The sequence below is a fragment of the Lutra lutra genome, chromosome 3 (genome assembly GCF_902655055.1).
Source record: "Lutra lutra chromosome 3, mLutLut1.2, whole genome shotgun sequence".
NCBI lineage: Eukaryota > Metazoa > Chordata > Mammalia > Carnivora > Mustelidae > Lutra > Lutra lutra.
Window position 1 is genome coordinate 9,370,575 of NC_062280.1, and position 18,432 is coordinate 9,389,006.

The 18,432-nt window shown below is 43.6% G+C and overlaps 1 protein-coding gene across 10 annotated transcripts in view; it reads right to left on the bottom strand.

Annotated features, from left to right (window-relative positions):
• ANKRD44 (ankyrin repeat domain 44) overlaps nt 1-18,432 on the bottom strand; it is a 323,548-nt gene that overhangs the window by 120,751 nt on the left and 184,365 nt on the right. For all 10 annotated transcript variants that reach the window (XM_047720656.1, XM_047720651.1, XM_047720650.1 and 7 more), the window contains exons 5-8: nt 7,415-7,615; nt 7,009-7,096; nt 4,787-4,929; nt 3,759-3,971 (exon numbers count right to left, since the gene is read on the bottom strand). In XM_047720656.1, the coding sequence (XP_047576612.1) occupies nt 3,759-3,971; nt 4,787-4,929; nt 7,009-7,096; nt 7,415-7,615 (645 nt within the window). The remainder of the gene's footprint in view (nt 1-3,758; nt 3,972-4,786; nt 4,930-7,008; nt 7,097-7,414; nt 7,616-18,432) is intronic.

Below are 18,432 nucleotides of genomic sequence, written 5' to 3' on the forward strand. Positions count from 1 at the left end.
AAGTCTCAGATTTCTAAAAAGGTATTTCTCATATTCTATTGATGATTAGCAGTCTATGGGGGGAATTAATTACTAAAATTAAGAAGTCATGCTTTCCAGGTCCATTTTATGGAGGACAAGACTGCCATAAACTGCCATAAACTCCATATAGCGTTGGAGTCCCTGAACTACTCTGAACTGAGCACCAGTCAGTTAACTGGGGAGAGTAGGCAGGTGCTCCAGACGTGGCCTTCTAGCCTTGCTGGCAGGCACACTGAGCACATCAGTTGGCATGCTTTAAAAGGGGAATGGAGAGCATCAGACAACCCCCTGAATTAATTTAGTGAAGTTTGGTGACAAGAGCTACTTTATTTAACTTCAGTAATAATTTTCCTTTCTTTGGAGAATTGAAGGATGTCATTCAGATACCAGAACAGCAATACAAGTGTCACAAGTTTTGGGAACACTGCCAGTTCAGCCACCTGTTAACCTCCTGCCTTCTCACCACCGTCCTCCATGACTTCAATACCATACGATGACTCTTCCCACCTTGGGTTACAGTTCCTGGTCTCTTTCATGTCCCCTTAGGCCTTCCCTTACCCCCATTTAGGACTTGGATGGGCTCCACTTACAAGATATGGAACTCAAATTCTCTTTAAATATTCTATTTCTTCATTTCTGCCTACCTCCACGAAGACATCATGCTCCCCTCCAACTCCTTTCTATTTTCTCTAACTCTTCTTTTTTCATCCGTTTCTGGCTCTGCCTCCTCCTCCCGATCCTAAGACTAAAGGGATCCTGGCATCCTCCATCCCTTTCTCTACTCATGCTATGACGTACTATCTCCTTGGGTGACCTCACCGTTTTCCAGCCTCTAACATCTATCACCTCTATGTGAACAAGGGAGCCTAAGTTTTTTTCTTCTATTGTCTTCTGCTGTCCCAACGCAGGAGGATGGCATGCTCCATCACTGGTTTTCTCAGACTGGTGGCACCAAAGGCTCAAAATCACCTTCTCAACAACTTAACTGTTTAACCTAATAAGCTGAGTCCTTCTCCTGATGTCCCTCGTAACAACAATAATCATTTCCTGAGTGCTTGCCACATGGCAGGAACCATTCTAAGTAATTTATATGAGATAACTGGTTTAATCCTCACAGCGGTTCCATGAAGAAGATGCTACTGTTTCCCAAATTTTACAGATAAACAGGCACCCAGAGAGGTTGCTTCTGATTATATAGCTCCTGAACGTCAAGGCTAGGATTGCCATCCGGGCACCCTAGTCTCAGAACCCAATCCTTAGAGATGCTCTGTCACCTCTGAACCAGGTTTCAGCTCTTACCCTTGTCTTCAACTCTTCCAACTCCCACCCAACCAAATTTCATTTTCTTTCTACAATGCCTATCTCTTCTGTTGGCTGTCCCCCTCCCCTGTCCTCAGTACCTCTTACTAGATAAGTTTTACTAACTTCCCAGTTATTCTCTAATTGTCCTCTGTCTACCTGAATTTTCTTTTTATAAAAATAAAATGTTTTTTCTTCATCTGGATATAAAAATAACACATCTTATGTATCACTATCAGAAGATTAAAACAAATACATAAAAATGAAACAAAAAATTCAAATCATAATTTTCCCTCCCCACAATGATCATATACTGGTATATATTCCAAGTGCTTTTCTCTTTCTATGTGTATAATCCAGACACATAACTTTTTTAAAATTAAAAAATTAGATATTTACTTGTTGAATATTAATTTTTTCAATGATAACAGTAGGTATTACTAGTCTTTTTCATATTTGCAAATCTTAAAAGGAAATATACTTGTGCATTAGTTTGCACTTTTCTAATTACTAATGATACAGAATATTTTTCATAGGTTTAATGGATATTGTTTTCTCTTTCACGACCTGCCTTTACACACATTTTCTAGTATGTTATCAGATTTTATCTTACTGGCTTTTATGAGCTCTCTATATATTAAATACATGAACTCTTTGCTCATCATGTATAATGTAGAAAAATTTCTCTGAATTGTTTCTCTTTCAATTTTGTATATGTTAGGGTTTGTTATTTTTAGTTTGTTTTGTTTTGTTTTGCCACATAAACATTTAAAATGTTTATGTCATCATATATATAATTTTTTTCCTTCCTGTTTTCGTCTCTGGTATTCTGTGACTGGACTACTATTTTTTTTTTTAAGATTTTATTTATTTGTCAGAGAGAGAGGGAGAGAGAGCGAGCATAGGCAGACAGAGAGGCAGGCAGAGGCAGAGGGAGAAACAGGCTCCCCGCCGAGCAAGGAGCCCAATGTGGGACTCGATCCCAGGATGCTGGGATCATGACCTGAGCCGAAGGCAGCTGCTTAACCAACTGAGCCACCCAGGCATCCCTGGATTACTATTTCTAATGCTCAGTTTGGATCACATGACCCCTACAGTGACTAGTGGTCCCTGTAGCGTATAGAAGCCCAAACTCCTCAGCCAGCTGGCAAGCCTTCTTCCTTGGTCCGGTCACATTTCAGCTTGTTCCTGGCTCCTTTCTTTCATACAATTTCTGCTCCCTTCAAGCTCAATAAATCATCATTCTGAATATTTGTCTCCTATTTCCCCACTATTAGAAATTATAAGAAAAAATGTAAAAAGATTTTAGTAGTGAATAGGGAAGGTCCTTAAAATGGATTGACCCGATATTCTTAAAATTAAATCTCAGGAAGAATCATTTTTCAAAAAGAGAGGCAGAATACACCAGGACCTGGATTCCTGTGTGCCGGGGAGAAGGGAAGCTGAGGATGAGTACGAAGTCCTTTGAGCACATGCGGAGATCCCGTTACAATCTAAATGCGCTCAAAGTGATGGAACCTGGATGGTGAGGGCCGTGCATAAGTTCCTCTCGGTTATCTGTTACATGGAGCTAACTACAAGCCTAGAGTTGACCCAGAGTGTTTCCTATCTGGAACTCCCAAACCCTTTGTTCATGTGGTTCTCTCTATCTGGAATGCCCTCTCTCAGATTCTCTCTCTCTCTCCTCATCTCAACTGGTATCAATCTCCTGACTCTTACCTCAAAAGCAATCTTCGTTTTTGATCCCCGAGCAGGAAGCGCTTGCAATATTCTGTTACTCTCTCGTGCCACTCATCACGTTCTCTCTCATCGTATGAGAATCTGAGTTCACTATTTCCTTACCATACGGTAAACTCCTTGAGAGCAGAGCTCATACCTCATCTTGGAGTTCTCCCTCAGAACCAAACATAGGGTGCTAGATAGTCCTCGGTCGGTTTGCTGCATAAAGACTATCAGGACCGGTTGACCACTATTAGGTCCATGTTACACTACTACAGTCACTGCCTACGGTTTACTATTGCAAAGTATCTGAGAAACTCCTTGGTGGGCCGTGCCACAGCTGGAACAGACCTGACATTATCGGATTAGGCTTTTCTTTGTATTCTCAGCAGCTCTGCCATATCAGCTCAACATCCACCTCAGTGTTAGAAACTAGGTCACATCAACATCCCAGGGAACCTGTATTTGCTCCAGAACATTCACTAAGCTACCAAAGCATGTGGCTAGAACCTCCCAGGGCCTTCCAGCAGGTCCTACTACTTCTGCAGTAACAACACAGCTCCGTCTCCGTAGCATGCCAATATAGGACAAGGCTGTGGAGGTCAAGGTACTAAGAGTTCCGATTCTAAAATAGGACCCCATTTATAAGAGTTGATTTTGCTCAAACGGAGGCTCAATGCAGAGGTATCTAGCAGAGAGAGAGCTGAAGAGTGTCATACCTGGATGTTAACATCTGCCCCGTTGTTTACTAATAGTTCAAGACACAAAGCACCGTGTGTGGAGGCAGCAGCAAAATGCAAAGGGGTGAACCCGCTGTGGTTGGGCTGGTTCACGTTAGCACCGTAGTCCGTCAGCTCGTTCACCACTGCATCCTGCCCATTGTAGCAGGCCAGGTGGAGGGCCGTGTTCCCGTAGACGTTGATTTCATCGATCTGCAAATGAGTCCAACACAGGGCAGGTAAAAGCACTGGAGTTTCCTTATTGCATTTGTGGTTGGGGCTGGAGGGGCAGAGGGAGAGGGAGAAAGAGAATCTTAAGCAGACTCCCTGCTTAGCACGGAGCCTGATGCAGGGCTCCATCCTAGGACCCTGAGTTCATGACCTGAGCCAAAATCAAGAGCCAGATGCTTAACTGACTAAGTCACCCAGGCACCTCATACACCACAATTTAGAAGCCTAAATGCTGAAGGTAGGATGAAGAACCCTAGCTTGTCTAAAAAATGATAACTATGTATTACATGCAATATATACGTTTAAATATTTCTCTGTGTTGATACAGAAACTTAAAAAAAAAACCTTAAAAAATGATAATGCTTGCAAAATCTTAAGATTCTGGTTCTTTAAGCCCAAGTTTCTGATTTTTCGTTCCTTGCTGTATGCCCCCATTGCCCTCTGTCAGTTACCCCTGGAAACTCAAAAAGACAGGATGCTAGAAAACAAGGTGGTTTTTACCTTCTTGATTTAAAATGCAACCGGGATTTAATCTCAGAACAACAGAAAACCCACAGGGGCACCTGGGCGGCTCAGTCAGTTAAGCCTCTGCCTTCAGCTCAGGTCATGATCCCAGGGTCCTGGGATCGAGCCCCGCATCGGGCTCCCTGCTCAGCGGGGAGTCTGCCGGTGGCCCTGCTTGTGCGCTTTCTCTCTTGTGCTCTCTTTCAAATAAATAAATAAAATCTTTAAAAATCCAACCCAACATTATAAAAGCCACAAATACACCATGAGTTGATGCACTCATCACAGCTCACCTCCACCCCCAGATTCAGGAGATGTTTGACCACATTGATCTGTCCATTGGAGGCTGCGGCGTGCAGGGGGGTGTAACCCTTCTTATCCTTACACGTCACTTCCGCGCCATGGCTGACGAGCAGGGCCACGACATCCAGGTGGCCTTCACAGACAAAGCAGCAGAAAACACCGGTAACCTTGTTAGGGTAATTTGATGATCTAGTCCACCTACATCACAACCGTTAACGTTTACTACCACCGACGTTTTAAATAACAAGGTCCTGCCAATATGTTAGTACCACAGCCTAAAAAAGAATTATGTTAAAATGAAAGCAATGTTTTTAAAAGCAGCTCCCATTCCTTACTGTAAAGTCCAACAGGGACAATTTGGTTTGGAAAAATTCATGAAAAAAAATCAAGTAATCAGAATAACACCATATTATTGTTAAATCATATGAAATTGCTGCTGCTTGACTTTTTTTTTCTTTTTGGACCACAAAAATGACAATTTCATATGGTTCAACTTAAAAGTGTTCTTGTGAATTACTGGCTAAACAGAAACCCTTCCGGTTTCAACTGCTGTTGGCATATTTTCTAGAACACTTTCCTTTGTGCCCCATCTTACTATATATAGTACGATAAATGTATTTGACCTCTATATTGTGACTGAAGGTTGCTTGATGCTTTGGTTCATTGCTGTGAATGTGGTTGATAACTGAGGTGTAGAAGATAAGTACTGATTCCAAGGGTCTAAGATGTGCACAGGGGTGGGTATGAGTGTGTGTGTGAGAGAGAGAAAGAAGGACATGGAGACAGAGCTGTGCTTGGTTGGGGAAGGGGGTGTTGGGTGTGTCTGTGTGAGATAGAGACAGACAGAAAGAGGGAGAGAGAACATGCTTGGTCATGGCTTGTTTTATTAAAATTTGACATTCTTCCCCCTAAGACTTGTACATAGAAAAATTATTTTCAATGACTAGTAGTGCTATCTTAGCTTAACCAGTGCTATCTTTTGTCTTTTGTCCTGGTATTGTCTTTTATTCCTTAAAGATAGTCACCTACGTATTTTTTCCTATTTATATCCTGATGACACGCAAAATAAGGACTTGACTTCTTTAAAGCAATTCTACGTAAATGTTTTCAATGTCCATCAGCAAAGAACAAACTTGAACCCCAGGTTCTTTGAGTCTCATCACACACGAGTCTAGTGTGTGCTCTGCCTAAACAGCAGTTTGGCCAATGTCCCCTGGCTCCAGTCCCGTAGGTACCATGCAAACATCCAATCTGCTTCCATCAGCTGAAAAGCCCATGTTGTCTTTAAAAAAAAAAAAAATGATAATGCTTGCAAAATCTTAAGATTCTGGTTTTTTAAGCCCAAATACCCATTCAGACTCAACCACCACACATAATTTATTTCATCCCTACCCAACCCATTTTCTTTCTTCTCTCCATCATTAACGTTATTGTTATGATAATAAAAGGCCTGCAGGTTTGTTAGAAAGGATTCGGAAAAGGCAAAAGGTGTTAAAAGGAAACCAAAACCATCCATAATTGCCAATCCCTTGAGATACTCAGCTAACATTTCAGCATATGATATATTCCAGATTGCTGATATTGCAGATTTTTTTTACAAAAATGAGGATCATATTATCCCCACTGTGCTACGCCCTGTTCTTATTTAACACAGAATCATTCGATGTTAATAAACACTAATGACATCATCACTGTAGTCACTGCACAGTGTCCCACCGGGCAGCTCGTTATCATCCACCGACACAGTCGCCGGCGGACGGGCACCCAGGCGGTTTAGAACTCGGGGCTGACACAGTCCCACCTGCTTTTCCAATTGCCGGACATTCTCCAGTTAGAAATACAAAGGAAGGACCTCAGTTCTTCATTTGTCACAAGTCTACGCTGAGAATAAACTCAATGAGGCCTATCACTTGTCAGTGGCATCTGCGCAGACAGAAGTGAAAAAGAAAAACCAGAGACACGGTACTCCTTCCTTCGTCTCTCCCAGCCGGCTGGCAGAAGCGAGGCCCGCGCGGCCAGGTTCGTGGGCAGGAGGGCAGCGGTAGAGGGGGCTCGACGCACGCCGGGAAAGCGGACCGAATCTTAACTCAGCGGGATCGCGAGCTGGGAAAGACGTGGGGCTGGCCCCCGAGAAAACCGACGTGCTTAGGGCCAGCCCGGCTTCTGCGGTTACCGCCGTCCGCGCTCCCCTGCCCGCTCGGGGACCGCTCACCCATGTAGGCCGCCCAGTGCAGAGCACGCCGGTCCTTCTTGTCAAACGCGTTGATGTTCGCTCCTTTGGCCAAGAGTAAGTTGACCATCTGAAAGAAAACCAACGTGCAGATGTGAGTCAGGGCCACATCCAGGCGAAAGGCGGGGCCGCGACCTGCAGCTCAAGCCCGGGAGGAGGCTGGCGTCCTCGACAACCCCGTGGCTCGTGTGGCAGAGGACAGGGCCGAGCTGGCGGCTACTCTTTCAACCCACGGGCCATACACTGAGCACCAGCTGCCGCTGCCCAAGGTCTGGCGTGCAGCCAGGAGCATCACACCTCTAAGAGCCTCAGCAGCACGATCGGGTTCCACGTGGGGCCGAGAGGGGCTCTGGGGAGATTTCGTGGGCCCAGTGGGGAGGGCGCTCACCTCCACGTGGCCGTTCAGAGCGGCGTGGTGCAAGGCTGTGCGGCCCCCTCGGTCCGAGACGTTGACGCTGCTCAGCAGGGGAATGATCACTTCCGCGCACTTCACAGCCTTGTTGGCCGCCGCCACGTGGAGCGGGGTCTGCCAGTTCTTGTCCCTCGCGTTGACATCGGCCGAGTGCTTGATCAGTACTTGCACGGCTTCCTGCAACACAGGCGGAGTTTGCAGGCGTCACCGACAAACGCTCCGGGGATACTTACTGGAGAGAAGATGCTTCGCCAGGCTCCGGAATTAGGGAGGGCTCCGCGGCCTCACGGCCGGGCTCGAGCTGTATGTCCTTCTGAGAAAAGCAAGGCGATATGGGATAAAAACCAAAAGAGTGGCACAGAGGAGAACAGATTTGCTTTATCTTTCTTTTTTAGGCCAAGAGCCCTGGCACATCTTCAAAACCAAATAAACCTTGTAAGTGTAAATTTCTTAACACAGTGTAGAGTAGCCCTAGGCCAAAGGAGAGTGCTCATGTGCAGGTGCACACACCAGGGCAAAATATTAACAGATCAAAAGATGTCCAAGGAATTTCTAAACTTGGAATGTTTGTCAAGAAACTTCCACCCTCCAAAGCCAAAGGCCTCAAAGCCCTTCGAACATTCTTGGATCAGATTATAAATTGTTGGTTCTCACAGCCAACAACTTAACCCTCCCTTGTGTGATCAACGGCAGTCAGGGAAGGTCTATTCCTACCTCAGCTGGAAGCTACGAGACTGTTTCATCTTTTCCAACTGTGTATAGTGGGGTAACTTCTTTTCTACTGTTGAGTCCCTTTACCTCTACTGAGACCTACATCTTTTGTTTTCCTTCTATTGACCTAATCAGCTTATTTGCCCCTTGAACTATTACTCTCAACCTTGGCCAGGCAATGGAATCACCTGGGGGGCTCTTAAAATTACAGATGGCTGGGGCTCCTGGGTGGCTCAGTTGGTTAAGCGTCTGAGTCTTGATCACAGCTCAGGTCTTGATCTCAGGGTCACAAGTTCAAATCCTCAATTGGGCTCCACATTGGGTGTGGAGCCTACTTTAAAAAAATACAGGTGGCTGGTGTAACACAAGAGATTCTAACTGTCCTCAGGATTTCTGTAAAGGGGACTTTGTTGTACAGCTAGGACTGAGGATACTCTTCTGTTCCACCAAGAAAATGTCAGAGCTTCTCTCAAGATGGGAATGACTGTTGGTTATTTCTCTTTATTTCTGGAGACATCCCTAGAACCAGTTAGAGGGACTCCTGTATGAACATCTCAGTGCGGCATCAATAAACCAATGAAAGGCAGTGAAAGGGGCCACACTCCTGCACCCTTCATGGACTGAGAGCTCACCCCTGTCCACCTTATTCCTCACAGCCCGGAACTACCCAACCCACTTTATCATGAAGGTACATAAAAGTGCTCAGTGAGTAGACTGTTTGAACTCTTAAAATTGAAGTTTTTATCAGGGACATACATAATGAAGGAAAAAGAATATTCTATGGGATCTGTCACAGGAAGATATTGAGATAAACAGCTAATGTGGACAGTAGAATGAGAGCGCAAAAAATTCCACTCTTCAAATTAGAGAATACAGTTTAAATGCACAGTATGACCCCATTTAGATGCTATAAACAAGAAACCCATCGGGCCCAGGCAAACAAGCGATTTGTTCAAATTACCAAAAAGGAAAAAAAAAAAAAAAAAAGGATATATGCCCCCATCCTCAGCAAGACAATAAAGTAATGACACTAAACATTCCTGGGGCTCCCTTTAGAGTGAAGTGGGCGTTTGTATGTTAATGCTCACCTACTACACACAAAACACTGTGGAAGACTGAAAGAAACACAAGCCAGACTCCGTTCTAAAAGCCACAGCTGGGTGAACAAAAAACTAGAGAAAAGCAAAGCCACAATATAAAATTTAGATTTAAATAAGAAAAAAAATGATACTTTTGTCAACTTTGGTCTCAAAAATTGTGAGGTTTATGCACACACGTACATACAATCTATTTTGACATGGGACGAAATGACTGGAACCTCCGTTTATGTTTATTTTCTTTACAAAGGAAAGCACTGTAGCTGGTATTTAACTCTGGGTTGGCCCTGTGCCCTCAGTCAGCTCCACAGAGGATCTTGCCTCGCAGGATCCGAGACGCCCTCCATGAAGAAGGGGTTCCACATGCGGAAGGGTGATGCTTGTCCTCCCCATTCCTTCACTCTGAGTGCACTGAAACGCGCAGCGACGGGCTGACAGATCTGTCTACAGATTGTGACGTACACGCTTAGACTAAAACATCCCAAGTGGGCAGGATGTTTGCAAGGAACCTGATAATACAAACTCCGATGTAAATACCGTGGAGTCACAGAGCCGACGCTTCTACTCTGAGTAAAAGCTTTCTATACATTACGAGGTAAAAATAATGACAAATTTAATCAGATCTGACTAGAGCTTGGCCAAAACAGAGGAAAATCATCAGTAAGTCTATTAGTTACATGGTTATATAAGACTATGATAAATGAAAAGCCTCACCCAAGTATATTGTGATACACCTGAAATATTAGCTAATAATAATAGTTTCTACATGTAATTCATAAATAAATGAGATGCACATTTGAAGATGTCTGCTGAAAAAGTTTTGCAAAAATATAGCCAAAAAGTCTGGAGATAACCATCATAAACCAATGCTAAAAAAGTGGTATCATATCCTTTTCACATATTCACAGCAAATGCCAATATATACTATCATTTTTAATACCTTTGCCTTGTATATTATGCTACTGTACTCATACAGATGCTTGCTTGGCATTACATATTAAGTAAATTCGGACTATACTAATGAAACCAGAAATACACAGGAATATTTCACAAATTTATCTATTTGGATATAAGACCAGTGAGTTCGTGAAAAACTTTTTCTTCTAAGGTAACAAAATATGATTACTTTTAGAGTAACTCAGACTAGGTGAATCAGATATTACCTAGGAGAGGCCCTACTTTTATTTTATTTCATTTTTATTTTTTTTTAAGATTTTGTTTATTTATTTGACAGACCGAGATCACAAGTATGCAGAGAGGCAGGCAGAGAGAGAGAGGAGGAAGCAGGCTCCCTGCTGAGCAGAGAGCCTGATGTAGGGCTCGATCTCAGGACCTTGGGATCATGACCTGAGCTGAAGGCAGAGGTTTTAACCCACTGAGCCACCCAGGCACCCCAAGGCCCTACTTTTAAATGAGTATTTAAGGATGATTTGCATTTCACACAAAGTAACAAGTTAAGCAAAGAAAATACATATTTACATGTCCGTTGCAGTTTATATATAGATAAGTAATATCAGAGTTTGAGAGGGAGACTACCTGTGTTCTTAAATATGCACTACCTCTAAAGATAGTTTAATCCCAGATAAATTTTTGTCTGTTTTTGTAAATAAAGCTTTATTGGAACATAGCTCCATTTATTGGTTTACATGTTATCTATGGCAGCGTTTGGATCGTAACTGCGGAGTATCTGTGACAGGTGATACCACATGCGGCCATCAGAACCTAAAATTCTTACTATCGGGCCCTCGATGGAAAAAGTTTGCAGACTACCAGGGTCTAGCTCCTTGTCTGAATTACCACAAGCTGCAAATGATCAAGTCTGATTAAAATAAAATTTTGCTCTTTTCCAGCAAGGAAAAAGACAGTTTTAAGTCCAAACAGTCTTGAAGGAGGGCAGGTCTTCTTAAGAGAATCGGAGGCCTTTGTGTTCGGCTCCTGCTCTGCCGTGGTGGGTCTACGGTGAATTTGGGAGCAGGGGGTACTCAGCTGCATTTCTCGGCATAAGAGAGTGAGCGGCATCTGGAACTCCATGGGAAGGAAGGGGTGAGGACAGAGAGAGAGCGGTGAGAGGGCTAGGGCCCTGCATCCCAGGGCAAAGGTGCACCTCTGAGGGAGAAGAGAGGCAGCTCGCTGCCAGGGAAGGGCAAGCTGATGCATCAGCCGACCAGCACGAGCAGGCTGGTGGTTAGGCAACCCGCACGCGAGTCTCCAGGAATTCTCCGGAATCACCGGGAGAATACTAGACTTTGCACGTGGTTTCCAGCCAGTTATTTCTGTTTAGAAGACAAGGTGCCCCCGACCAACATCTGAGTCACACCTAAAAAATTAGCCAAGGAAAAGGTTCAAGTTTGCTGATCAGAAGGCGACAAAAAGATGTGGACAGGATCTCTAATACATCTCTCTTCATGGGACCATGAAGCAAATGCCATTGCCAGGGCCAGCTTTACCACCTTTGTCTCTCCTGCCCACACTCACTGTCATAGCTCAAAGAGGCTGAGAATAACCACTATTTCTACCTGCCTACTTTTATAAAATGTTTTAACTGTGGCATTCCTCATTTTTATTTCTATATCTGCTTAGGAAATGAATTGCGTCCTTTTCATCTTACTTGACAAGAAAGGGCTATATCAAGAAATACTTATACAAAGGAGGGTATCTTACTTAGTTTCCAAAAATTAACATTTTTTTTAAATGAAAATACAAGCAGTCTAAAATGATCACGGAATCAATTCACAGACATAAGGGATATTAGAAGTAACAGGGGTCATCTGCTCTGACCCCTTTATTTGATAGGCAGCATCATGTTATAGGCAAAACAGTGATCTGTCAGCCACACTGGTTAAGAGCCCGGCTCCCATGTTTTCTGCTAGGCCACAGCTCACTCGATGGATAGTACCAGCCAAGCATGCTGACATATTTTTAAATGTTAACTCTCCTTATTTAAATTTTTTAAGTCTGAAGTTTCACCCTGCCAAACCTGCTTAACACACTAATAGAGATTTAATATATTACTTCGGGAAAAACAAAGCTTTGCTTTAAAAAGATCATTTCCTCGGGGCGCCTGGGTGGCTCAGTGGGTTAGGCCGCTGCCTTCGGCTCAGGTCATGATCCCAGGTCCTGGGTTCGAGCCCCGCATTGGGCTTACTGCTCAGCAGGGAGCCTGCTTCCTCCTCTCTCTCTGCCTGCCTCTCTGCTTACTTGTGATTTCTCTCTGTCAAATAAATAAATAAAATCTTAAAAAAAAAAAAAAAAAAAAAAATAAAAATATAAGAGTAAATTTAAAAAAAAAAAAAAAAAAAAAAAAAAAAAAAAAAAAGATCATTTCCTCTGCTAAAATTGCCTCTTTCACAAATTTTAATCTTGGAAACACTTTAACTTGGTTTCAAGAGAGTGTGATTTTATGGCTATTTAGGAAATTCATGATTTTTGTAATCAAAAGAAGTCTCTCTTTTCCAGGAGCACACACTGGCTAAAATTTAATGTCTAGGGGCTACTCTGAAATTTGCAGGACAAAAAGAAAACAAGTATGGGGGAAAGGAAGCCGAACGCTTTCTGAATCAAGAAAAGATACTTAAATAGTGCTTCTCAAACTATCTGCGGTGAAGGACCAGTTTTTTAAAAATTATTTCAAACCCATCATGAGTCAATACTTTTGTAAAATACAATAAAAAGTGGGGCACCCGGGTGGTGCCGTCAGTTAAGCGGCCGCCTCTTGGTTTTGGCTCAGGTCGTGATCTTAGGGTCTTGAGATCAAGCCCCGCTTTGGGCTCTGAGCTCCACGCAGAATCTGCTTGAGATTTTCTCTCCATCTCCCTCTGACCCTCCCGCTCGTGCTCGCTCTCTCTCAGATAAATAAGTAAACCTTTTTAAAAATACAATAAAATGTAATTAGTAGAAGAGACAAAGGGAAATTATGAACTCAATATTTTATTATTAATTAAATTTGGCAGGCATGAAACGACTCTGTCCAAGTGCTCTAAAAGTTTCTGAATGCTTGCTCTTTTCATTACAGTCTTAAGACAAAAGCTCACAGGCTGAGAAGGATACACACACCGCACTATGACACTGTGAGTAATGCCCCTTCAAAGCCTTTGTTTCTCTTTTAGTGAATAAACACATGTGGGAGTCCAGTATTTCTCCCGAATGGAGGCATCAGCCCAGTCAGCATTCAGCGCTCGCACTGCCCACCTTCTGGGATTACACCCCATAGAAGGCTACGCTGTATCAATCAAGGGAATAATAGGGAGAGAAACTGTAATGGGTGTCACACGGAAGGGAACTGGGGACAGCATTTACAGTCAGCTTATTTCTACTTTTTATGACCTTCTCTTTTCACAAAAGGCCACTCCAACCCTGTAATAAGAAGTAGGAACAGACCCCGTGGCACATGGAAAAGACGAGAAGAAACAGGATGCATGTGTCTTAAAAACCGTTGCCCTTAATATTTGTTTTTTCCCTCTCAAATGTACATCGTATTTAAGTGGTCACAAATTACTCATGGAAAAGTAACTGTTTATGACTATCCAGAGTCCTTGCAGGCATAGACAATGTCAAATTCTATAAACTCTAAGTGGCTTTAGACTGGGGTCTGAGTCTTAAACAATTTTCTGTACTCTCCCCAAAGCCTGGCAGGTGCCTTACGCATACCATATACTCAATAATTTGGATAGAATAAATATATTGGTATAATCATTAGCAAACTCTCTTAGTAATAATATGCAAGTATTAACAAGATATTTACCATGGGCTGATCTCCCGGAGGCTACACTCATGTCCTGAAGGCATTTACTCTATTACTGAGATCATCTGGGGCTTTTATCCTCTATTGATTAGAGAAATTTCACATTCTGTAGGAACTGCATGGATTGGTACCCAATTAAGTCATTCAATTAATTGAAAATTCCTCCAAAAGTACTCATTATTAAATTAAACTCACCCTTTATTATTAGAATTATTATTAGAGTACAATTACTCTAACGATTAGCAGTACAAAGGGGACTCACTTTGGGATATGAAAGAACTCAGAGGGAACTATTCAAGAAGTGCTGGCTTTCAGAGGAAAAAAATGAAACACGGTGAAACCGGAGAGAGAGACAATCCCTAAGAGACTCTTAATCTCAGGAAACAAACTGAGGGTTGCTAAAGGTGGGAGGGGTCTGAGGGATGGGGTGGCTGGGTGATGGACATTGGGGAGGGTATGTGCTATGGGGAGTGCTGTGAATTGTGTACGACTGATGATTCACAGACCTGTACCCCTGAAACAAATAATACATTATATGTTAGATAGTTGGATTCAAATAAATAAATACATAAATAAATCTAAAAAAAAAAAAAAAAAGGAAGAAGAAGAAGAAGTACTGGTTTTCAACACTGGGAAGGCCAGACACTGAAGTATTCCCAGTCTTCAATCTCAGCTCTCAGAGTGTGGTATATAGACCACCTGTGTCAGAATCTTTCTTTAAAAAATGCAGATTTCTAGGCACAACCTTAAGCTTCATCAAAATCTCCGGAGATGAGGTTCTAGAACAGGTACTTGTGACAAGCACCTCAGATGACTCGACTCCACAGTAAATCTGAGTATCACCCATCTACAGTCCAACTAATAGGTCCTAAAATGCTTACTTTCTTCCCATTCCAGGTACTATGTTCTCTATGTGATCGCCTTTTTATAACCCTAAAGATAATTTAGGGAAAGCAGTAACATTCTAGTCTCCCATATAATTTTCCTAATCCTCCTGTCTACTGGCATTTAGCTCACAGTAATGACAATGATTTTTTAGAGAAGGGGGGAAACATGAGTTTTAAAATTTAAATTGTAAGATAAAATGCTTATCCCGCTTGGCTCTGGTAACTGTGTCTATGCTTGTCAGGACTTCTGTCTGCACAGACAAAAAGTAGACCCATTTTAGTGGTTGGCACAGTTTCCGTCAGGGCGCTCATGGGATCTGAGCGAAGCCGCCGAGCATGGGGGTTAAGAGAGCAGTGTCTCAAGTTACATTCTCCTCCGCTTACTGCCTGCGTGAGTGAGGCTCGTTCCCGGACTCCTCTGAGGTTACGATTCCTAAATTAGGATGAAGAGTGCTATCAGTCTCTCAAAGAGTGGCTGAGAGGTTAAAACGGAAGCATGCGCAGAAAGAGCACACACTAAGTGCTCCATAAATGCTCACTGTGACAATAGATATTTGGACACAACATCCCCAATTCTATAGCCTAAAGACAGGATACAATCATTTTTAACTCCGCTAGCCAAAAGGCAGCCTCCAGAGCAGGAAAGGGAAAAGTTCACCAAAGGAGCTACTCCCTGGTCACTCTAGAAGAAAATGCATGTGTGAAAGGCCGGCTGCATTTGGACATAGGCCACAGCAGGCTGTGTGCCTGGTTGTCTGCCCTAAATACCGTGTCCTAGAAGACACACTTTGCACCCTTTCCGGCCCGTGTAGCACATGTAACTGTGCCTTGCATCGAGCGGCCTTCAACAAACATGTATTACACTGGCCGGGTTCGCATGGATTTAATTCCTGTCCCCAGGGCTGCTCTTTTCCAAGAAAGAAAACCAAAAAGCAGCAAGAATAAGCTAAACAGGAGAAATGATATGAAATAACTCACAATGCTTCAGAAAACTCTCCCTGTAAGGCCCAAATCTTGTTCATCTATGTTATCTAGAACTGCACAACTTGTTCCCCTCATATTCTGGCAAGAGACACTCTTCATGTCTTCTCACAGTGGGAGCAGTCGGTGGGGGGGTTGGTGAGTCAACGGACGGTGCTGTCTGGCTCCATTACTTGTTTGGCTGTGTCCTCCCTGGGCACCCCAGACATGGGCAGGGGTGGGTTCCAGATCAGGAGGATTGGGACTGGGTCGGAAGGAAGCACACGGCACAGCCTGGTCAGTACCAGGAAAAGGCCTGAAGGTTTATCTCCAGAACCCAATCCACGTTGGATCATTTTCAGTGGGTATGACCCTGCCTTGTTCTGCTTTCCGGTCTGTGTAGGCGCTTTTCTATCAGGCATGGGTGGATGTTTAATCAGTAAGATGATCTGATATGCCCATTGCTATTACAAGCTCAGGAAGTAAATTTAGCAATGAACATGATTTTTCCAGACATAGAAATTGGGCCATAAAATTTGCCTGGATGGAAAGAAAGCTCAGAACTCTTGACTTATACTGATATCTCTGACTTCCACGGGTACCTGTGCTGAATACAATTTTGACACTCACCCTGATGGTGCAGGTTCCAGTGGCTGAAATGGCTCCCAGGGCTACACTTCAGAAACAAGCTTTGGATGGGTTTCCTTGCACACATGCAAGATGACTACCACTGGCCTTCTCTGTGGTGCAGACTAGTTCTACGTTAGCGGTTGTACAGAGACTCAAGTTAACCTAGCTTATGTTATTAGAACGACAGTCTTTAATGAATCACTCAGAAAACAATTGTTTAGGGGCACCTGGGTGGCTCAGTCGGTGCCGCATCTGCCTTCCGCTCAGGTCATGACCCCAGGGTCCTGAGATCAAGCCCTGCATCAGGCCCCTTGCTTGGCAGGGAGCCTGCTTCTCTCTCTCCCTCTGCAGCTCCCCCTGCTTGTGCTCTCTCTCTCTCTCTCTCAAATAAATGAAATCCTTTTTAAAATATTAAAAAAAAAACACTATAAACAAAACAATTGTTTACCGAGCAGCCAAGATCCTAGAAACACAATGACAAGCAATATGGGCGGCACTCATTTCAAGGAACTTACTATCGAGAAGGTCTTTTTAATTAGAAAAGGACAATAATTTCAGGGGTAGTTTTATATAGTTCCAACTTAGCCTATGTTGGAACTACGTTGCTCGGGATCTCCACCCCGGTCCTGTTGGCCACAAGAGCACTCTTCATGCGTTCTGGAAGGCACGACGAAAACACAGGCTGACCGCTGTCTGGGCGTCTGTGCTGGGGCAGCTTGCCTACGTCGTCACCGACCAGCCGGAGCCACATGCTGGCACAAGGCATCTCCGGTGCATCTTCAGTACTTGCAGTATCTCCCTCAGTTTCTCCCACCCTTGGGCCACGTGCCTGCAAGCTCTAAGCTGAAGCCCGCAGCAGTTTTTATCCTCCCCCAGCAGCAGACCCTACCTGCGGACAGTGACTTCACGATCACACAGAACCCAGGGGGACAGCCTGACACAAACTTCTGCAGCAGCTCACACAATCGTGGAAGGTCTAATTACTATAATAAATATCTTATCTTGGATCTCCCTCGGTGCTTCTGGTCCCCTGATTGAACCCGGAACCATCAATTACCTACAATTTAGAAGCAAAGGGCTTTGAAGACAGTACAGAGTTTATAAGCCTTTCAATGAAGAAAGGGTGTTTAATTCATATTCATATAAGTAATACCGGTGTTTGCCAATCCAAGCAATGGACCGATGTGCCAGCTCTCACCTGAGCATGCAGCTCCCCTTCGGCAGCCAGCTCTCAAAACACTAACCCAAACCTTCTCTGCTGTTTCCCCCATCAAGCCCATTTCTCTTGCCTCAGCTGTGACTTAGGGGAGGCACAATGTATAGGCAGTAGCATCCGATTCAAAGGAAGCAAGAAATCTGAATTTAGAACCGCCAGGCACAGCGACGTGCTCACAGTCAGTTCCAGCGATGGTTACAAAGACCCAATATTCATAAGAAACTTTTCAACTTGTTGTAGTAGATATTAATAGGAAGACATCCTCTTTCACGAGTTTATATATGACCCTGATTATTTACAACTCAGGGTCTCTGTTTAATTCCTTCCCGGCCAAGAGACACCTAAAAGGGATTTTTTTCCCCCAGCAAACCTGCAGAGGGAGCTGGTTCCTTAGAGAAGCAACAAACGCCTTTCTCAGATAGACTGATCCATCACTGGGTTGACTGAACTCACCCTAAAGACCCGTAAAGAGGGCAAGCGGAGGGTTGCTGCCATGGACGTTTCGGGGACTGAAGCAAGTAGTGGACCTAACAAAGGGAGCGAGCACTTAGGAAAGATCCCATCGTTCTGAAATCATCTAGTCTTCTGTCTTTCTGTCCCACTAGACTACGTGCCTCCTAAGCACAAGGCCTGGAATATAGGAAGTGCTTAGTGAATTTTTTTTTTTTTTTTAACTCAAAAGACCTGGCTCTTGTAAAAAGAGGAAACAAACCCATATTTTTCAGAAGATCCTTAAAAAGAAATTTGCTGAA